The sequence below is a fragment of the Heloderma suspectum genome, chromosome 3, assembly GCF_057233095.1.
Source record: "Heloderma suspectum isolate Gila_16-S chromosome 3, 16-S_ref, whole genome shotgun sequence".
Classification (NCBI taxonomy): domain Eukaryota; kingdom Metazoa; phylum Chordata; class Lepidosauria; order Squamata; family Helodermatidae; genus Heloderma; species Heloderma suspectum.
The window spans coordinates 326,925,110-326,947,969 of NC_139460.1; the positions used below are offsets into that span (position 1 = coordinate 326,925,110).

At 48.0% G+C, this 22,860-nt stretch overlaps 1 protein-coding gene across 1 annotated transcript in view; it reads left to right on the plus strand.

Moving 5' to 3' along the window:
- LPP (LIM domain containing preferred translocation partner in lipoma) overlaps positions 1 to 14,116 on the plus strand; it is a 382,758-nt gene extending 368,642 nt beyond the window's left edge. Inside the window, exons 12-14 of the mRNA XM_084847796.1 lie at positions 3,850 to 4,028; positions 4,972 to 5,092; positions 8,749 to 14,116. Coding sequence (XP_084703922.1) covers positions 3,850 to 4,028; positions 4,972 to 5,092; positions 8,749 to 8,877 — 429 coding nt within the window. The 3' untranslated portion in view covers positions 8,878 to 14,116. The remainder of the gene's footprint in view (positions 1 to 3,849; positions 4,029 to 4,971; positions 5,093 to 8,748) is intronic.
- The last annotated feature ends 8,744 nt before the right edge of the window (positions 14,117 to 22,860 follow it).

Consider the following 22,860-nt stretch of genomic DNA (forward strand, 5'->3'; position numbering starts at 1 on the left):
ACTGCGGTCCTTCTTCTTCATCTTCTTTCACATTTGATTCTGTGTTATTGCTGATGTTGTTTTTCTTTGTCAAAACAAGAGATGACGTTTGTTCTTCTTTAATTTAAAAAAAAAAGAACCTGCCACGTCTAATGTTCCCATCATTGGGATTGGAAATGCTTGTGCTTTTGATCCTTGGCAATGGCATAATGATGACTGCACTTCATCTGAATGATTCAAATGGGTGAACATTCTCCTGTTCCTGTGAACGAATGCAGTCTTTAAAGACGTCAGGCGGAGCAGAGGGAGAAGTTGGCATGCAAACATCAAGCAGAGAATCATGCTGTAAATGTACCCTACTGAGTTCCACTCTGACATCTCAGAGAAATCTAAGTTCTGCTTTGTTGTTCTTCAAATGTGGCTTTTCCTGCTGAGCGTCTTTCCTTAGATTACCAAATGTTAATATGTGAACATGCATAATGTGGCCAATGTGATGTCATCAAGCACATATGGCATTAAAAACAAAACAAAACATACACACACAAGTCTTTATGTCTCTTGCAAATGCTGCCCAGCGTTCATTTTGCATTGCTCCATCCTTTCTCCACCTACGTGCTTGAATTGCCCTTGCAAACAAGTCCAGAAAAGTTACTAGACCACAAATTCTTTTACTAGTTTTTGCCGTCTCACAGAGAGCCCGGTAAGTCATTAGTCAGCAGCAGCCTGGAATTAAAAAGAAAGGAAGAAAATCCATGTTCCAGTCTAGAAATGCCTTCCTGCTTAGAAACAATAATATTAATTTCAGTAATTATGATGACATCCCTGACATCTGTACAGTGCCATCTACGTACAATCTGCTCCTAAGCAGAAAAGACGAGTGCCTGCCCCAAGGAGCTTACAGTCAGAATATCAACAGTGGAGAAGACAAGGTGGGGGGTGAGGGGAGGCTCGAGGAATTAACAACACAGAGATGACAGGAGCAGCGATCCGTGCATGGAGGTGAGCAACGGCTAGGCAACCCACACAACGCCAATTGACAAGACAGATTTAAGAAAACAACATTTAGCCCTACGGCCTTTTTGCTCATCGCTTTCCACACCCCTTTCCATTCCCCTTGTAACCGGCTCTGGCACTACAAAGGCCTTCTTTTTATTCTGCCACCGTGTACAGGAATCCGTCTGGGGAGGTGAATGGCCCTTGCTGTGGAATTTGCTTTGCTTCCACCAGGATGACATGGTGGAGACAAATTAATCCCTCCAAGATGTAAATGTGTTCCGACTGCGAGCCAGCATCTCCCCAAGCGGCAAGCTGTGATCTAACATCTTAACAGCTGTAAATGCAGGGCAAAGCCATGCTGGATCGCCTCGTTTTCTGCTCCTCCCCGTGGCGCGTGGTTGGTGCCTCTCCGTCTTTACCTCACTGGAGGCTCCTGCAACATCACAGCCTGCAGATGAGTTGTCTGTTAAAACACCTCAACCTCTAGCCGTGGCTCCTTAGTGGTGAGGAAAATGCACTCTTCACATGCTTCCAAGCACTGTCCTCTCTCCATGGGGAAAACTGGCTGCAGGGTTGATGTCTGCTGGACATGAAGCCCCCTAGGCGGATCTGTGGGGGTCAGGAAGGTACATGCAAAGGCCAGGTTCCCCGTGTGTCTGCAGTTTCCAGACATGCATTCCAGATCTCAGTTGAAACAGTCCTGTTGCTCTGGTTTGTTTTGAAAAGTACAAGAAGCCCCTGAAGCCAGAAACAGTCTATAAAACTTTGTGCTGGCTAATTATCAGGCTTTTAGAGACATGTGTGGCAGTAATAAGGTTTAAACTTCAGTTACCCCTCACCGCAAGCTGGCTCCAAAAGTGCCTCCAGGTAGCAGGGAAAGTTTGGCTATTTTTGTGCCTCTTCACGGGTGGAAAAATGGGGCTGTCGAGCCAGATTGCTGTTGCTGGGAGTGTTGGGGGGAGCGTGATTAGAAAATGTCAGCCTGCCGGCCTCCTTGGCATCCCAGCTGGGGCCTGTTTTGGTCTTTGGAGGACAGGCTCAGCCTGTTCATGGGGATTGAGGCAGCACTCAAGACAAGCCACCGACATCCCAGGCCTCAGCATGCCATTGCATGGAACAGGAATGCCTGAACATCATGATACAAGTACAGCGGGTTCCTGCTTCAGATCCAGATCTGGCTGGGGGCAGCACAAGGGAGGAGGAGGCGATGGCTGTCTGCAGCTTGCAAGAAGCAGCAACAGGGCACACAGCCACCCTCCCATGGTGTTGCCCCGCCCCCCAGCATCTGCTATTCAGAGGCATACTGCCTCTGAACATGGAGGTTCCTTTTAGCTATCGCACCTAGTAGCAGCTGATAGACTAAGGATGTGCAAATCAGCAAAACTCCAGCTTGCCAAAGTTCTCCAAATTCCATCTCAAAGCTCATTCTGACTCACCTTCATATCAGATTGCAAGCTTTGTTTGTTATTTTTAACGCATGGCAATCTGTGCGTATTTCCATGTATATTTCCCCAAATGTATGCATCAGTTGTGTGCATTTTTTAAACAAACGCATTTTTGAAATGCGCTAATTTTGAAATGTATGCATGCTCTCAAACGCAGTGTGGGGGGTGGTCTGCAAAGAACATTGCAAGCTCGGAAATGTACAGACTTTGACAGCAGATTGCATCCATGTCCTTGTTCGGTCCGGAAGATGCGAACTGGGTAATATCCTGATCAAGACCGATCTAAAACTAGTTTCTCATACATCTCTTTGATAGACCTACTTGAGGACACACCTTCTTCCTTCTCATCCTGCCCAATCACTGAGCTCTTCTGAAGAGACACTCCTGCTGATGCCAGATGGGTTGGAGATCCCCTTGAAGAACACCACGAGCAGGGCCTTCCGTGTGTTAGCTCCCACCCTGTAGAATGCCCTCCCAACAGAGAATGGGCATACAGCTGCGCTACTTTGTTTTCCGTGTTTGCGGAAGACTTTTCTTTTCAGCCAACCATTTCCTGACTGATGAGTAAATTCCAGCCACTCTTTTATTGGTTCACGGCTCTATTTGCTTTTACTGTGACTTCTTTGTATTTTGTGTTTTAACTGACTGTATAATGCCCCGATATCTCTTGATGTGGAGTGATTTATAAATTCAGCAATGGCAGCAATAATATTTCCCGACGTGAATTTGTCTAACCCCCCGTTGAAAGCCACCTCTAAAAACTCAAGCCCTGCTTGTGTGAAGAGGACAGGCTGGATCTCCACATAATTGTTGAAGGCGTGACTGGAATTGTGAATGTGCCCTCAGACACAGACAGCAGATCCGCAGACGGACTCCTTTGCCTGCAGTGGCCAGGTCTGCGTGAGACGTCTGACAAAGGACGTAGCTAGAGAATCCAGGGCGGCGTAGTCTTGATATGCCATAAAGAGATACCATGGGAGAGAGACGATGGAGACTTCATTGTTCCTGATGTTCACACTCAGACAGGATCTGTCTGGTTACTCTATTTCAAGGTTGCAAAAGGGACTGCAAAATGGGGCGGGGGGGAGAGAGAGAGAGAGAGAGAGAGAGATGTTGACTAGACAGGTCACAATGAATGGCTTGGTTCATCTGGGTCAGCCACCAGCTGTGCTGGCCTGCCGTGTGGGATCGCCCTCGGCGACTTACCGTGTGCATCCTGAAGACCTCCGCTGCTCAGTGGAGAGAGAGGGAAGTCATGTCCCTCACGTGATTCTGCTTGAATGGCAGATCGTCCGAAGGAAAGCGGCCCTGTTAGCCTCCCTCTGGCAATGTCTCCCAGCGTGGGCTGGGTCGGGCTGGCCGCGGGGGCCTGAGGTTGCGTCCAGGTTGTGTGTTGCTGACCACTTCCCACTACATCTTCTCGCCGCAGAATACTCTGGAGCAGTGCAGCGTTTGCACCAAGCCCATCATGGAACGGATCCTGCGCGCCACCGGCAAGGCCTACCACCCCCACTGCTTCACGTGTGTGATATGCAGCCGCAGCCTGGACGGCATCCCCTTCACCGTGGACTCCGGCGGCAACGTCCACTGCATCGAGGATTTCCACAGGTAGGCGCTGTGTGGGCCCCTCTCTCTGCCTGGATCCCCTTGAGGCTCTTGCGGGCACGAGGAAGGACGCGCGGGACCTGTGTGCCTTGTGTGTGCGTGTGAGAGAGAAGAATGACTGGCAGGTGGCAGCAAGCCTGACAGCGGGGTTGGTGTGCGGAGAGAATAAAGCTGGAGAAGGTATGAGTTATTATTTCTCATTCCTTCTGTTTCGGACGTTCAGAGGTGGGTGCTGTTGCTTATGCAGCCAAAACTGCGCCACCCCCGCCTGAGAGGGAAATCCTACGTTTTGCACACACACACACACCCCTTTAGAAAAACAAACCCCTCATGGGGAGTGGGAGGCAAACGTATCTTACTCAGAAGTAACCCCGAAGAATTCAGTGGGACTCTGTCCCAAGGAACCGAGCACAGGCTTCCTTTCCCTTTTCATTCTCAGTTTCTCCCCCACCCCCTCAACCTTCCTCCCAGTGTGAGGGGTATTGCAATATCTATGACAGCGGCTGACTCGGGGGGGGGGGTTTCTCCTCCCCTAACTGTGTTTGACCTATTGTATTATGTGTTGCTACTGCTGCTGCTGATGGGGAAGAGGAGGCCACTAAGAGCAAGAACAGCAGCAGTCCAGTGATTTGCTAGCAGAATGCTGGCCACAAGGACAGGAAGGCAAGTGGGGGCTCGTGGCTGGACGGCCACCAGTCAGGGCAGGGGCTTGGGCTAGATGGCCTCCGAGCCCCTTTCTGACTCTGTGAGGCTAGTCTGCAAGGCCTTCCTAGCAGCAGCGCCTTGGAGGGCTCCTTTGGAGTTCTGGCAGGTTCGGACTGAAACCTGGAGCGGATTCCCTGCCCCACGGACATCGGAGCCGCCAGCCGCCAGCCTCCGCTGCTCTCCAGCTTGGGTCAGCTTGAATGACAGGAGTCTTCACTGCAAACCTTTCTTCCTTCTCTAGGAAATTTGCTCCCCGCTGTTCCGTCTGTAAGGAGCCCATCGTGCCTGCCCAGGGCCAGGAGGAGACGGTCCGCATCGTGGCCTTGGATCGCGACTTCCACGTGCAGTGCTACCGCTGCGAGGTCAGTCGCTTCGGCAGGCGTGAAGAGGAACTGGTGTGGGATTTGCTTCCTGGCAGACGTCGGGGGGTGTTTCTCACCCACCCCCGGCACAGAGCTGCCCCCCTGCTAGCACTGGCTCTGCTCGGCCTTTTTGCAGCAGCCTGGCTGGCACACAGACACGAAGAGGTGCCCTTTTTCCCCCCATCGCTTCCGTGCATCTCCATGCCAGGAAAAACTTCACTAGCTACATCTGTGTCTGTGAAGCTGCTTTTAAAGCCACCCAAGGAAGGCAGCCAAAAGATGGGGCAACTTTTCCCCCAGGATCAGGGGTCCCCAACTTCGGGGGTCAGTGGACACATTTTGTGCCGTGGGCACTCAGAAAAAGGCTACAGGGGCAGGGGGGAGGGGACACACCTGCTTATTCATAAAATGGCTTTTCACAAAACTCTCATTTCCCAGAAGACACTGGTGAGATTAAAAGAAAAGCAACTTCACCAAGAACCCATTACAAGGCAGAGGTGGGGTCTGAGCACCAAACGGGGACCCAGATAATGACTTTGCTGGAGGGCAGCGCTTTGCGTTCCACCATGCCAGCCTCCCAGTTATTTAAATCATCTTCATCGTCATCTTAAGAAATAAAATAAAAGTGGGACAGGAACCCTGGCGGGTGCCAAGAGAGGTGCCCACGGGCACCCTGTCGGAAACCTCAGCCCTGGACAAGAGCTTCAGAATTCTGAGCACCCCTCAGGTCCTTGCTGCTCCCCAAACTGGCACTTTCAAATTCAATTTTACAAAATCCGTGTCTTCATCAGTAACAAAACTTGCCCACTCTAGGAGTTCCATGAGGCTGAAATTCTGTGGTCCAAGTTTCAGGTCCACTCAGTACGATACGGCTACACAGTCCTGAGAAAGTGGGTCAGCCTTGGATTTCCTGGGGCTGCCATTCATGTTGCATGCTCTACCCCTGCTAGCCTCTTTTTTAAAAACCCACCTCCATAACTACGAACATCTCACAGGTTGTTCTACAGCCTGTATGGCTTCAGTCGGAACGTATTGGAGTTAATTGAACAGCCCTCAAATGCACTGAAGTCATTTTGTAGCCATTTCTTTTAGTGTCATTCTCAAAGGGGCAGCACCTCAAACAACATCAGATGACGCTTGATTTCAGCCATGGGAATTCACTGAAAGATAGTTTACAAATCTCTATAATAAATAATTAAGTAATAGTAAAGTGGGCTTAATTTCAGTCTCATTTAATTTATATTTGCTGTTGGGAGTATTTGTTTTGAATGTTATTGTACCATTTTATGTTGGAAGCTGCTTAGTCAGAAAGGAGAGTGGGGGTCATTTAGTCTGACCCCCCCAGCTCCGGTGCAGGAAGCAGCTGCAGCATCCCTAACAGGTGGTCATCCAGCCTCTGTTTAAATAGCTCCAGCAGAGGAGAGCCCACCATCCTGAAGCAGTCTGCTCCGCTGTCAAACACCTCCGACCATTAGGAACTCCACCCTAATGTTTAGCCGAAATCTGTGTCCCTGCAATTTCCACCCATGGGTTCTAGTCCTGTGCCCTAGAGCCACAGAGAACAAGTATGCTCCATCTTGTGTGTGACACACCTTCAGATATCTGAAGACACCCCTCATGTCTCCACTTAACCATCTCATCTCTGGGCTAAATATACTCAGCTGTGGCAGAGAAACAGCATGAAAATACTGGTATAAACAAATAAAACCTTGCAAATTATGGAACAGCTTGCTTTTCCACACAACTTACAGTGTGTAACCCAAAACTGGACACGCAGGCCCTGCGGGGTTTGTTTGGATTTGGGACGCCTCATGTTCAAGCATGGCTCAGCCCCACTGCCTTCTGAGGACAAGCCAAGGTAGTTTTACAAGCAGGTTTTAAAGGTTTGTCAAGCAAGTAGAATCAGAACTTGGATGGAAATGTTTCTTGGCTGCCTTTGCCTTTACTGCATCCCTGGATACAAGCTGTGTTATACGAGTGGATTAACTGAAGAATCAGATGAATCATTAACTAGGGGTCCAACATGGTGCTTGCAATTTTAAGTAGCGTGTCAGTGTCTTTGTCCTTGTTTTGGTAGAGCTGCACGTTTGAGTCATGCTTGCCCATGCGTCTAACGCAGTTCAGCATGTTCAGCATTGCCCATGCTGGCTGAGAATGATGGGAGTTGCAGTCCAGCACCTCTGGAGGACACCAGTTTGGGGAAGGAGAATGTAAACTCTTAATTTCCTTACATAACTAAGGCGTCAGGTTGGGGAAAGCTGAGCTAGACCCACAATGGGAGGATCTTTTGTGCATCAGAAAACAAATGCAACTTGGAGGTTCAGGAAACTGATGTTGCAATATAAAAGAAGATTGCTCAGGGGAGAGAGGAACAATTCCCAGTGGAGGCTGGTGGCTCTGAAGTCAGTGGGGCAGTGAATCCACTCCAGGTTTCAGTCAGAACTCTAAAGGAGTGATCCAATAGCTCTGCTAGAGTTCTGACTGGTTCTGACTGAAACCTGGAGCAGATGCATTGCCCCACTGACTTCGGAGCCACCAGCCTCCACCAACAATTCCCATTGCATATTATGGAGTAATCCTACCTTAGCAGTTATGTAGCCCATTTCAGGTCCTCAAAGGCCTTCAGCAGTAACCCTGACAACAACCCTGTGAGGTACACCAACACTATGCACGTCCCCTTACACCTAGGACATCCTCGTGTCCAAGAGGCCTTGCTTTTGGTGTCACATCGCAGTGTATTTCTCATCTTCCCTCAGGCGGGAGGATGGAGCTGGTCTTTGAATTTTGACTGAGGAAAACTTTGCGAACACATGTGCCAATTTCAAGGAAAGGTCCCATTGCTCCAGGGAGGTAGCACTGGCACAGGCGTGGGGAGCCTGCTGGCCTCCAGATGTTGTGAACCCCAACTTCCATCTCCTCCAGCCAGCATAACAACGGGAGTTGTAGGCCGGCAATACCTGGAGGGCCGTAGATCCCCAGCCCTGCATTAGCACATGTTTCACCGCTTTCCTCCTCTCGAAAATGGAGACAGGAGTTGAGGTGGTATCTCAACCAAGTGAATCATCCCAGGGCTTTTCAGCCACGCATCCCGGGTCATCTGTGGGCCACTCCAATCTCCATTTCCCATGAGCACGCTCATGGCGACGTCCGGGAACTCAGTCTCAGCCATGGTGTCTCTGGGGTTCCTCAGTCCTCGCGATCCCACCACGCCTTTGCCTCCGGAAGGATGTGCAAAGAGGCAGACGGAGTGGTGAGCAGGATAACACCGTTGCCATGCGAGAGCCTGGAGCCCTGGACAGCTCCAACCCTACCCAGAGCTTGGACTGATTTGGGGGACATCCAGCAGACGTGAATCCAGTTGCCTCAGATGAATCCAATAACAATGATGTGGAAAGCAGTTCCAGGTTGAAGCTCATTCCCTTAACATAACCTTTCATTCTCCTGTAAGGCCTATAGTGTAGGCTTCCCTAACCTGATGTTTTGGACTTCAGCTCCCATCAACCACAGCCAGCATGACTGATGCGCAGGGATGCTGGGAGTTGTAGTCCAAGACATTTGTTGGGTGTCAGACTGGGGAAGGCCGCTGTAGGTTATTGTGAATGACTTAAAAAAAATCGGTTCCAGGTTACTTTTTCCTTTCTGATTCTCTTGTGCAGGACTGCGGAGGGCTCCTGTCTGAAGGAGACAACCAGGGCTGCTACCCCCTGGATGGCCACATCCTCTGCAAGACCTGTAACTCGTCCCGGATTCAAGCCCTGACTGCAAAGGCCAGCACCGACCTCTGAATGCGAACGGGAGCACCGCACAACCCTCCCCCCCTCACACAGCTGGAGGGCCTTGAGACAAGAGGGGCATCCTCTGGGGCTGGACCACATCCCGTTCTGCCCTCTGACCCTACACTACAGACTCTTAAATGGATTGAACACCCCTCCCCTCTCCCCAAGGGACCCTGGGAAATGCACTTCTGTGAGAGGCACTGTGGCTTTTTTACAGAAGATTCTCACCCCCTTATGAAACTGCAATTCCCACGACTCTTTGAGGGGTGCCGTGGTGCTTAAACTGGTATTAAACTAACTGAAGTTTGTAGTGTAGATGTACCAAAAGCCTAAAGTATGCTAATGCCACATTAGCGACTTCCTGGCCTTAAGGGGTCAAGAGCAGCCATCCTCAACCTGGTGCCATCCAGAAGTGTTGGAATGCACATCCCATAGACCCTAGCCAGCATGGCCATTGACCATAGTGACTGGGGATGATGGAGATTGTAGTCCAACACCACTGGAGGGCACCGGGTTGGGGAAGGGCAGTCTAGAGAACATTTATCCCGATCCTTTGCTTTTCTCCATCCCCTTCCAGCTTAACCGCCTCTACAATCAGAAATCCATTATTCTGCCAAATGCATTCTGTCATGATGCTTTGGTCATTTATTTTTCACGAGCCATCAAGTTCTGAGCTTGTTTGCACACTAATATACAGAAACACACTTTATATCTATGCCTATACCCATATATGATCATGTATCGTAAAATTTTACTAGTGCCTTAAAGACAACGATGCAGGGGAGGAGATTGCTGCAGTGATGGAGGGATGGAAATGTTGATAGGGAGTCACCGGATGCTGGCAAGCATGTCCTTGTAGAGCCACCCTAAGTCTTGCTCAAAGCCGCCTTAGCTGCGCCTCCATTGGACGACATCTTGGGCTGTAGCAGATGGAATAACATACACGCAAACTACCATTGCCTCCACCTGAAGGACTAATCAGGAAAGGAAACACACACACACACACACTACGGCTAACAGAGAGCCTTGCACAAATCCATAATTTCGCAATTTAGGTCTGGAAGTTTGCAACATACAAATTTCCATTTTACAATTGGATTTTGAGAGCACTTTAGAAACAAAAACCCTAATCATAAACCCTGGTGATACATTCAGTATCAAGTATGAAACTTGCCAAATGTAATATTTTATTCCTTTCCCCACTGCCCAAGAAAAACTGTATATCAAACCACTACCCCCCAGTTGTAAACACCGAAAAGGATCCAGTCCTTGAGACCACATTTGAATTAAACATATTTCTTGGGAGAATGTCATGTCCCCCCATCCCCATAGATTTCAGCACTAAAAAACATTACTGACTTTGATGGAAGTCAAACTGCACTTTATAGCAAGAGAAGGAATTATACCGGGGGATTGCGCGGGGGCGGGGGAGGGATTGGAAATGTAACAGTGCCCCCTGTTCAAAGTGCCTTTTCACACCCCCGGTTTGGTGTATTAGCTCATTGCCAGAACTGGGAGGAGAGTTACCAAAACACAATCATGTGGGTTGAGGGTTCGTGCTGTGCCACCCATGTTTCTACTGCCAAACACACACACACAACACCCTATTCCCCCAGTCTGCTCTGCAGACTACCAGGGGATTAGCAAGGACTATTTTCAACCCTGTGTCTTTCAAGAGCCCTCACCCCAAATGTGTTGAAAGATAGATGCTGCCTGCTATAAGAGGTGGGCAATAAAATAGCACCCCAGAAGTTAGCATCCCATCCCTTCTGACCAGAGTTGACCGACTACAGCAGGCTCCCCCAACCTGGTGCCCTCCAATTTGGGCTGCAACTCGCAGAATTCGTAGCTATTGGCCAAGCTGGCTGGCACAGATGGGAGCTGAAGTCCAAAAGATGTGACGGGCACCAGGGTGGGGAAGGCTGTACCACAACATTAGTTTGCAAGCTGTGTCTGGGGGAACCAGAAGCTGATCAGGAGGTGGGCAAGCTTCCTTGAGAGTAGGGATGGATCTATCTCAGACTCTCTGAGACTGTCATATTTTTAAAGTCAAACTCATCCCATCCCATTTCCACATAAGCTCGCTTTTTTTTTTTTCCAAAGCAAAAATCTGTACAGAAATTCCTATGGGGTTTTGTGCACATTTTTAAAAACGTGCACAATTTTCCCCAGGTTCATTGCATCGCTCAAATTCAGTTTTGAGTGCACTTTTTCAAAGATAGGCATTTTGTGTGCACTTTTCCCTAATATGCGCCTTTGTGTGCACAATTTTCCCAAGACAAGCTGCATTCAGAAAGCTTGCAAAAATGTGGATTTCAATACATGACCCTGCCTCAGCATGTGTGAGGCTTGGGAGGCGCAAATCGGGCAAATCCATAAAAACAAGCTCGACAAAGCAAATTTCTCACCCATCCTTACTTGAGAGATGTCTTGCCTGCTCCCCCTGCTGGTTTTCCCCTTTGTCTGTGCAGCCACGGAGGAGTCTTGGGTGCTCCCAGGTGTGTCTTTTATTCTGCAACAGCCCTGCTTCAAACGTGGAATTTCACGAGGGGCCCGGACATGTCGCCCTCCATCTCCTGCGCTTCTCCACCAGTTCTTTCTGGTCAGGAGAGGGCGGTTGCCACCCCAAAAATTCCAGTAAGGAGGGAGAGATGCATCGCCACGCATTGCCTTTTAATGGGTAGCACTGCTGCACTAGGAGCCATCCATCTAGAAGCACCCCCCGATGCTGTAGGAGGAACGCTCACAGAGCACTGTTGCAGAGCCAACCCTCACGTAGTAGTGCCTTATTTAATCAATTTAGAGACCACTTGCCTATATCTAAAGACATCTTGGAGCGGTTTACAACATAAATGTTTAAAATACAAGACCTCCAAGTTTAAATATTGAAAAACAATACAAAACATCTCAGTTAGAAAAAAACACATTTATTTTTTAAAAAAACCTTTTTCAATTATAACATTTACAATTGGAAAACTAATAATCAACAAATTGGGCAACACGGTTCATCAGGGAAAGCCTGGGTGGAAAGATAAGCCTTCAACATGCCACAGTTAGCACGTGGCACGTTCCACAAAGTGGGCGCCATCGCAGAGACGGGTTGTAAGGCAAACACACCCAGAGCAACTGGAGCGGCTTGCCAACTGAGTGCGTGCCCTAGAATTTCCCCCCAACCAAGCACGTGCCCTAGAATTTCCCCCCAACCAAGCGCGTGCCCTAGAATTTCCCCCCAAGTCCGTTAAACGCGCAGGGGGTCGTTGGCAGTCAAGCTGATGTGGCAAATGTTCCCCCGAGTGTTGGACGTTTGCGAAGCACTGCACCCTAGCTTAGCATTGTAACCTTAGGATCACCCCTAATGTAACCCACGTGCTCCATGACGTTGAGCAGTGTGATACCCGGTCTGGAGAGCTGACAGGAACCCGGAGCAGTTCCAGCCACTAGTTCACTCTGGGTGAAGAGACAGTGACGTGGGCAAGGGAGATCTGGACAGATCATAAGCCTTCCATTTCAAAATTTTTGCTTTTGCAAATTTTTCAGTTTTGCTTTTGCCAAAATATGTGTATGCTGTGAAGAGATGAATGGCCTCCTCTTACACCTGACACTTGCTTTGATGCCTGCTTCTTTTGTCCCAAGTCCCAACTGAAATCTCCGTCAACACAGACAACAATAAAAATGGTCAACCTTTGCCTGAACTAGGCTGAACAAGCACAGGTGAATGCTCATCCACAAAACAAAATGCCTTGCACCTCTAGAGCTAGCATGTCAGGGAGAAGGCTGAGTGAGGACTTTTCTCCCTGACAAGCTACTTTTCTTTTTGCATGGATTTGTCTTTCTAAACGTGGGTGAACATTTACTCCTGCCTTTACAGTCTAGAATGGCACCGCCCAGTGAAAGCTGCACCGCATGAGGCCCCAAATCCCATTTTTCAGTTCTTCGGCATTGCCATCGATGGGGAAGGCGACATGCAGCTTTTGATCTCCCTCAGCATCTGTCTCCTTAGTAAGAACTGTAGTATCTAAGTGGAGTGCTATCAGATGTCACCCTCATAGGGCTTAGTTACAGTAGCGCAGTGTATTTATTACAAAGCTTTATTTAACCTATTGCAAAGAAAACACCCTCCCTTTTTGCCAAAAAGACCTTGGGCACAATCCATTAGGAATGCCTTTTGTGTAAGCCCTGGCACAGTGAATGGGAGTACCAATGCATTTCAATGGTGCGCACTCAGGAGACATTATTGGTGGATCAGGCCCCTGGTTTTAAAAACTATGCATTATTTTTTATTCCTTAAAAGTTTCTTAACTAAGGTTTCTTTATGCATTTTCTAAAATATATAGGATCATACTTATAATGAAAAATATACCATTTTGATGAAGCTTTTTAGGTTTCTGAAGTTTTCACTTTCTATATGTGTAAATTTTCTCAAGTCAATAGAATGTCCCATCTAAGCAAAAAGGAAACAGGCCAATTTCTGGAGCAGTTGATGCCTGAACTGTTGCACTCTTAGTTTTAAGACAAATACTTAGCAGTCCATGGACTTAACCCTGCTTGTTCCCATTAATATCAGTGGGAAGACAGTAGAAACACACACACACAAATAGTTCAAGTTAAAGGGCTGGGGTTCCTGACCTCAGGGTACAGTATCCCAAACACTACTCCTGTGTAAGCCCCCTTGAAAAGAAGGGGATGGATGAGGGCCTTGCCTGTTGTTCAGTTCCATGTTTTCTTTATTTTCCTTTGTTGTGTGCACTGATTTGTGGGAAATGTTGATTATGCTGTAATCACCTGGACGTTGTTCTGAAATGAATTTGGGATGGGAGCATTTGAACTGACTGCCACCAGCGGTGAAGATGGCCGTCAATTTACACTCATAGAGAATAGGTCTGTAACACCTGAATGGAGCTTCCATGCACAGAGGCAGTGTACCTCTGAATAAAAGTCACTCTAGAACAAACCGGGGTGGGGGGGGCTTTTGATCTGTGACTTGCTTGCTAGCAGGGCTGGCCTGATGTTCTTATTTCACCCCAGGTGGTTTTTCACAGTGCCTTTGATTTATTCTTTGTGTTCATTTTTACCAAACTTCACAGTGCAACCCTATACATCTGTACTCAGTAATAAGTCCTATTGAGTTCAGTCGGGCTTACTCCCAGTTGAGTGGGGAGTAGGATTCCAGCCTAAGTGCTTTGTGCAGGAGCAACACTGATCGATGCTAATATTGCTAAAATGCTGCATTAAAAATCCTTTTGTAAGGAACAGGACAATCATGAATCATTTAAGCGCTGGTTCCTTTGGATCTCTTGCCTTTTATTGTTTCTTTTGTGTTCTTTCTTGGGAAAAGTAAAGGGGGGAGTGCTGTCTGAATTCTGTGTCCTCTAGCAGAAACTTTCTTTTAGGCCCCATTTTGGCAGATGGATTATGCATATACCTTAATTTCAAGCCCTTGCCCAAACCTGCTCTTTTACAATTCATCATCCAATGCACTGGGCAGCTCTCCTGGGAGGCTGAATCGGAATTCAGGCTGTAGATTACCTCCAGCATCAGAAGCAGTATGCTGGGGAACAGGAACAGGAGAGTGCTGTTGCTCTCCCATATCAAAAAGCAAAGAACACTCTGCACATAGAAAACTAGCAAGTGAAGGAGAGTGTTGGGATGGAGCTGGTTGTGTTCTATGGGCAGAGTCTTAACTCTGGGTGGCATTAAACCAAGAATGAGGAACCTCTTTCAACCTGAGGGCCTAATTTAATTTCAGGGGGCAAGGCAAAAGGGGTAGCGCCAAAAATACAAACCATGGTGGTGCCCTATTTCCTCTTAAAACTCTCAATGCCTGCAACTAAGTCTTAGGAGAAGAGGCATTTCAACCTTTTGGAATGGGGGGGATGCACAAACCCGAGAAGCCACCAAAGGCTCAGCGCTTAGAGGAAAGGGGGCGGGCCAAGGGAAGGGGCGTGGCCATCTTCCCTTGGGGAGGTTGGATTCGATGGTCTTATAGGCCCCTTCCAACCCTACTATTCCATGATTCTATGATCTAGGGACCCAATCCAGCAGGGGTGGATAGGGAGCTTGGGCCCTAGTTTCCCCGCCCCTGCACTAAACCATGCAAGTTCCAGAGGGCTCGCGGTGTTTGTCCGTTGCAGCTAGGGATGGACAGACCACGTAAAAATCCCCTTCGTCTGTGTTTTGTGGATTGTCGGGCGCCTTTTGCTCCATGAGGTGCCTTTTGGGAGGTACCTTTTGTTCTGCTCGCAGATGGATGCAGATTTTTTTTTTCCCCATCCGGAAAAACACCAATACTCACATAAGAGGTTTCGTAAGAATTTACATAATGTACCTTAGTACATAACATTTAGCGTATTGTCCCCGTTCCATTCCACTTTTCCTCAGCAGAAACTTGCGCATTTTCCTACGAATGAATGTGCGTAAATTTTGGGAAAGTAAAATATATATATATATATATATATATATATATATATATATATATATATGTACAGGGACTCTGCGCAGCCTGAGGGGCTCGCTCCACAGCGGATTCTGCCGGTCGGATTCTTAGAGATCCGAGCTCATTTGGGTTCATCTCGAATTTCTCCAGCATCCCTAGTTGCAGCAGAACCAGCAACGAGTGTTGCCACATCTTAAGTACTAACCGGTTTACTTCAGAGCCAGCTTTCACAATGAATCTGTTAGTGCTGAAGGTGCCACAAGACGCCCTGAGGTCTACTACCCAAAATCTGAAAGAGGAACGTCCAAGGCAGGTGCGCCATGAGGTCTGGTTATTTTTTCAGCTCTTGAGTAGCAGGTCCGAGGGCTGTTTCCCCGTCAACACTTGGGCACCTCCAGGAGGACATTTCTGAAGGACTCCCAGGGATTCAAATGCATGGACGACTGCCCTGCGGTACGAAATTTCAGATGGGGTGGCACTTTATTTCCCCGTGGCCCATCTCTTGTCTCCTGTAGCTGCTCCTAGAAAAGCTACTTATCATTGGTTCTGCACTCTGCCCCATTCAGTATATATTTGCACAGTTCAACAGAAGCTTTTTTTCAGCTTCCCTCAACCTGACGCCCTCCAGATGTGTTGGACGACAACTCCCAGAATCCCCCCAGCCAGCTATGCTGGCTGGGGGGATTCTGGGAGTTGTCGTCCAACACATCTGGAGGGCGTCAGGTTGGGGGAAGCTGCTTTATTTCAGCTGGAGGCCAAGTGCAGAGACTGCAACGTGCTAATCTCCGTAACAAAAAACAATGATGTCCTTTTTCTTTCAAACTCTTATGCTAGAAGTAAAAACCATGAGCTGCAGACACTGCTGAGTGTCAGCCTTTGCAAAGTGGCAGAGCCGGGGGCGGGGGAGAGAGAAGAGGGAATCCTGCAAGAGCGTTTGATGGTGACGATCAGTAAAACAGCAAGACTCGGGTTCTTAACAAACCACTTACTGTCATCTGACTGGGGGGACACAGAGCTGAGCGAAACCTTTGTGGAGGCCTCGGGGTGACAACCACAGCTTCTGCTTGCCCCCACCAAAAGTGAAGCACCTCTAGCCAGGGTGTATATTGAGCCCTCCGGTTGCGTAACAGCGTGCTAGCCCTTTCTCCCGCTAGGATTCCCTCTTTAAACTCTGGGAGTCGTTTTCCTGGCAAAGATGGGTTCCCTCTGATCTATTTGTATTCGTATTTTATTTTTTGCATCAGGCATTGCTCTGACTTTCGCTGACTTCCCTTGTTTTGTGACCGCACGAATCGCAAGACGTGACCTGAACGTCTTTCTCCTCGCGATCCGCATGCAGGAAACAGGTTGCTGAATGCGAGCAGGCTGTCCTGGGCAGGCTAAAGCTGGCGCAAATGTGCTGGGAGGAGGACAAGAAGGGGGAAGGAAGGCTGAACCCAGGAACTAGGGAATGCACATGAGCAGCCCAGGACACTGCTCCATTGAGAAACATGTATACAAGGAAGGCGTTCCAGGCGCACTTCTGAGCATCAGAAGCTTCTGGTCAGGGATAGTATACTGCGGGGGTCCCCAACCTCAAATGGTGCCTGCAAAACTCTCCACGCCCCATCCCCTTCAAAAAAAATTTTGAATGAGGATTGTTTGGGCACTAGGTTCTCTTTCCTATCTGCCACAGATGGATCAGCTGTTCAGTGGCCAGGCAGAGAAGGAAAGGGTTGCTTCCTTACCCAATCTTCTTCCATCCACACAGACCTTTCCCTTTGTGCTCCCTCTCTTCCTCTCTCTCTCCCTCCCTCTCTCTCTCTCACCTAGCCTTGCTATTTCTCCCCCCAAAAAACATCTTCCCTAATCTCTAGCCTTCTTCTTTCTCTCCCTTCCTAGCCCCTAGCCTTGCTCTTTCTCTCCTACTCACCCATTTTATCTTCTTGTTTCTCTCCGCTCTCTGCCTCTAGCCAGGCTCTTTCTCTCCCCCAACCTCTTTATCTTGCTGTTTCTCCCCCATCTTAGCCTCTAGCCTTGCTCTTTCTCTTTCTTGTACTCCTTTGCCTTGCCATTTCTCCCTCCCTCCCAGCCTCTAGCCTCACTGTTCCACTTGGCTCACTTTTAACTAGCCAGGCCCCCATGGTGGCCATTATGTGACTAGCCACATCCTCTGTGGCAGCCGTTATATGGTGGTGCCCACAGCAGTTTCTCAAATTCCCAAATATGCCCACTGGTCCAAAAAGGTTGGGGACCCCTGGTATATTGCTTCACATTTTGCACTACAAATGGGACCGCCCCCAAAATGTTGCACTGCAGAGTGCTGCCAACCAGCCAGCATATGCCCCCACACACACACACGACATCCCCTCCCATCCCCCTCACCACCCCAGTTTTCCATTTCTCAGCCCAAAATCAGTCTGCATTCTGTGTGCACTGAACATGATCAGGCTTTACTGAGCTGGGGGGCAGACAGAGGTTCCCTCTTTAGTGCCCCCCTTTTTTGTACTTCTGTAAAGCTTGTGGTCCCCCCGCATCTTGCTGATGCCTCCTTCTTGTGCATGGGCAGTGTCGTTTTGGCTGCATAACGACCCAGGTTGGGGAAGGGTGCTCTGTATGGAATGCTCTGCATATTTTAAACTGGCAGACAGTGAACTGCATTGAAGCACATCACTGTGTGTCCTCAGTCCTGTCTACAGCACAAATGTGAACACTGACGGCTGAACTCCACACTACGTTGAATGCATCGCACGCAGCGGATCCTACCCTTAAAAAACAAATGAGTGTAAGTGTGCCGGGCCCTGCTCTGGATTGGGACCACTGCACCCAAGGGTTGGGGGGGGGCTTAACCCTTTCTTCCCAGCTTGCTTCCCCTCCCTGAATTTGCCCCCACTCCATACAGAGGCTAAAGGGGGGGGGGGCTTCATTGGTGCCAATAGAGTTTTTTTTTTACTTTAGTCCCTGCATTAGGAGGGATGAGGTGGGGGTGGGGTGGGGGATAGTGGCTGCATGGAAAGGTTTAACCCCCACCCTAAAGTTGTAAACGTTTAGGATCAGCTACACATTTAACGTAGTGTGTCGCTAAGCCCCAGGGGTATACACACACACACATACAAACAGTTCTGTGTACACATGAGCACACAAATTTAAGTTCTTATTTTCATGGATAAATCCTAGGAAATGCAGCGTGTTGAGAAGGTGATGAAGATTCTTTTTCAGAGCTCCCTTATGCCCCTGCTCTTCAACTAGAGACTAGAGTTCCCAGGATTCTTTGTGGTGAAGAAATTACTGTTGTAAGTTGTTCTTTAACAAAACAAAACCCTCTAACTTTCTCTTCAGTGTGCGCTATTGTGCCTTTAATGTGCGCTCTCCTTCTTTGGCTTGGCTTGGGCATGTGTGTTTCTTGCTTCTGGATATTTAAAAAGCCAAGGGAGGAAATATCTGTTTTTTTCTCAAGCTTAGGTTTAGAAGCTTGGCAATTAATAATTTCTATACCTGACCCAGTTTTTACAGTTTCTTTTCAGCTGGAAAAGGGAAAGCTATCTGGATTTAACAGAAAGGGGTTTCTCTTTTAACATATGCCAAAACTGTTGGTGGGAAGTGAAGCTATACTTCATCACTGGCACCTTTTCATGTTTTATGTTTGTAATAATAATAACAACAACAACAACAATAACAATAATAGTAGTAATAATAACATTTACAACAACAACATACACATATTTTGTGTAACCAAGGTGGGTAACAAAAACCAAATTTAAAACCAATCATGATACATTATGATTGAATAATAATGAATAATATTGTAATTATGAATAATAATCAATAAAACCAGTTAAAACCCAGCACAGAAGAAAACCCTCTCAAACACTATTACTAACAGCAGATCCATTTGCAAATTCACCAAAGGCCAGGTTTTCATCCTATGGCAGCCTTCCCCAATGTGGTGCCCTCCAGGTGTGTTGGATTAGAACTCCCATCATTCCCAGCCAGCATAGCCATTGGTGACAGCAAAACAATGATGGATCTAGCCAGCGGGGAGCCCTAGGGTGGCTGTTCTATACTCAGGGGCCACAGCAGACAAGGCCCTTGTATTCTTCATGCTTCCAAGTGACAGGGAAGAGGAAAACCCTCCAGCAATTACTAACGTTGTTTCTTACTGGACTGTAGGAGCTCTGCTTGTCTGCACATGCAGTGAGCTGGTTCTCCTGACCGCCTTTTTGAGCGGGTGGCCCAGATTAAACCAGCAGAGTGTTACCACATATAGTCTTCCACAACTTATGATCCACCAAGCCAAACACGTGGCAAGTCTAGGGAGCAGCAGATCTGTCAGTTTCGCTTTCTCCCACATCCACGTTTTTAAAATCTCAAGTTCTTTCTCTCTTGAATATGAAGAACTTTGTGAATTTAGTAACTTCTTTTCAAAAACAAAGGACAACAACATTCTTACCCATCTGCACCGTCCAGATTCAGTAGGTACAGCTATTCCCAGCATGGAGAGGGCCATGCTGTACCTGCCTGCCATGCAGCTGTTGAAGATGAGGAGACAGTCAGAAAAAAAAAAAGAGGTGGCAACTCCAGTTCAGCACCACAAACATGGCTGAACACACCAGGACTCAAACCCAGACTTTTAAGAGCAAAGGGCTCAAAGCCCTTTGCCTGGAGTTGGGGGCGGGGGGGCAGATTTGACACAGATGCCTGAAGTTCAACACCCCTGTGGTCCACGACTGACTGCACACACTCCTAGAACAGGGACAGCCCAGCCAGAAAGCGACCCATCCACCGTGGGCTGAGGCCTGTTGGGTGCTTGATATCCTATTTCCACAGTCCTAACCCAGGAGGCTCCCCGGGAGGGGAAGACTGAGTGGATTTAGCAGTCCCAAACCTCACGTGCCAGTTCAGGGGGCAGCCCTGATGCAACGAACAGGAGCCATGCAAGACCCAACCAGGTTTTGTCACAGTGTGGCACAAGCCTTCTGAGGCATATGCCTAGCAATAGGCAAAGTCCCGTGTCAATCAATTAGTAGGAAATCTGTAGAAGGCTGAGGTTTGGGTGTTTTTGCTATGGTAAACAGCTCCAACTGCTAAGTAAAAAAGGCAGAGCAATGCCAGGCTTTTCGTGTGCGTGTGTGTGTTTTATCTTCAGCATCTTCTCATAAAACCCAAGCATGAGAAAAATGCTTTAATGTGGAACATTCTGTGAACTGAAGGACTGAACATCTCCTACCTCCCATGCCATGCAAATATTGGCCTGCGTTTATGATTGCAGCTGGATGTTATTTCTGCAAGGGGGTTCGGAAGTTTGCATTAGAGGTTAAACGTGTGTGGGAGAAATACCCTGTAGACAATGTAGTGCGTTTCCGCCTTGCTCCTTGGCAGAATTGCTGACTTCCATATATATTTTTGCAGCCTTTTGCCATAAATATAGTGCAAGCATCTTTATTTGTAGCAGCTATTTTGCTAGGCGGGGGGGATGAGAGGGTTTCCCTCCCCAGCTTTTATTTAGAGGACAGTTCTTTCTCAGTTCTAGTTCCCTTAACCCCTTTGCAGTTCAAATGCATGTCCCAGGAGAGTTTCAGTTTGAAGGTCCCTGCAGTAGACAAACTTCGCATTGTTGACTTAGAGCAGTTGAGTTCTATTTATGTGAGATTTTGGTGGTGGTTGTTTTTTGAAGTCCCTTTTTATTAGGCATTGTTATAAGAGCAATGACAAACTGCAAAGTTGCAATATAAATTACTCAGTGTAAAAGGCAAGATCTTTAATCTTTCCCATATAGTTAATTTACACATATTCACTGCCGTAGGATGTGATGTTAGCTGCTCAGCTTCTTTTGTTCTGTAGCTCCAGCCATCTTTACATCCAGTATCACAGCCAGGATGGGACAAAGAGCAACTGACTGGGGATGTAAGGCACAGGCAAAAAGGGGAAGGGCAGATACAGTCAGTAACTCCTCCCAAATGCTCCTTTTGAAGCAGCCTTCCCCAACCTGGTGCCCTCCAGATGTGTTGGACTGCTGTTCCCATTGTGCCCAGCCAAAATGGGAAGGTTGATCTGGAAGAATTTCTCCAGCCAAATTAAACCCTATTCCACGTTCATTACCTAAAGTCACATTTCCTCGTGGGGCCCTTCGCCCCTTCATTTCTTGATTGCCCCAAGGCCCCGCGTTCCAGTGGCGCTCGTTTTAGGAACTAAAATTCCAAACAGCCAGTCTCAGGAGAAATCAGCTCATTCCTGCTTGCGTCCATGTTCAGAGCTGTGAACAGGACCGCTTCACGCATACCCTTGTGTGCCTCTGTAGATATGATTTGTGAACAGGAACAAAATTCTCATACATGCCCGGGTAGGGATGAGGAAAAGATTTGTTTTAGTTTGTCTTTGACCAGAATTTATCCAACTGGTGCCTCCCAGAACTGAACACACACTCCAGCACAATTTGCGCTTGGAAGTCCTCGCATTTCATAGAATCATAGAATAGTAGGGTTGGAAGGGGCCTCAGGCAGCAACAAAAAATGTGTTAAAAATGTGCACACTTGGAAAATGTGTGTGGAAAAATATGTACATTTCAAAAATGCACACAACCACCCTTTAGTCAATGGGAGGAAAAGGCATGCAATTGGAAAAAAATGTGCACAAGAAATGTGAGCATTTAAAAAAAAAAAAACATGCACCAAAATATGCATGAATTTGTATGCTGAAATGAAGCGGGGGGCGGGGGGGGGGGGACTTGCAACCCAATATGGCCCTGATCTTTGAGGTGGAAATCAGAGAATCTCCATGAGTGTGTGCGATCTGCATATCCCTGCCTGTCCAGGCATGCGGTGGCAGGGGTGGCGGTGAGAATAATAATCAAAGATCTCCACACAGAAGCAGTGTTGGCATTTTTACCACCACTGCACACACACCCTTGTGTGCCTCGGTAGATATGAGGGTGCAGCTGCTGCTATCTCAGTGGTTAATTAATAGGTAGCATTTGCAGCGAGCCAGTGTACGAGGCAATAAAGGGTTTTAGTGGGTGATTAAATGCTGACTTGGAGGGCTTTAATTATCGAAAAAGGCAACTGCCGCCAGCCAGCTCTGAGAATACTGATGCTATTCCAGCAACAGGACGGGGCTCAAACAAAAAATACCCAATTTGGGACAGCCACACATACGCAAGACAGACATCCCCCCGACAAGGACTGGGCTCTGCATATCCCTGAGAACGTTTCCTACTGTGGGAAGGGAGCACCTGACTTATTGACCAAAGATGTTGAGAGAAGGCACAAGGCTTTCCCCACTGCAGGTCTGAACTTGTGGAAGGCAGACCCGAAGGTGGTGTGGGAGCAGCTAGGAGTGGTGGGAGAAATGTACTTTCAAACCAATCCTTGAACTGAAAGCCAGTTAGCACTTGCTGCCCCAAACTTTGTGCAAGCGATGGGGATGTTGGAGTCTGACGCATGTTACCAACGAGTGTCGCCTTCTCCTTGTGCAGCACTTGCCGTCACAACTGATGTCATCGTGGCCACCACCATTTTCATGTTCCCCAAAATGCTTCCCTCCATACACCTGCTCACCAAACACTTTGATCCTACACTTGCTAT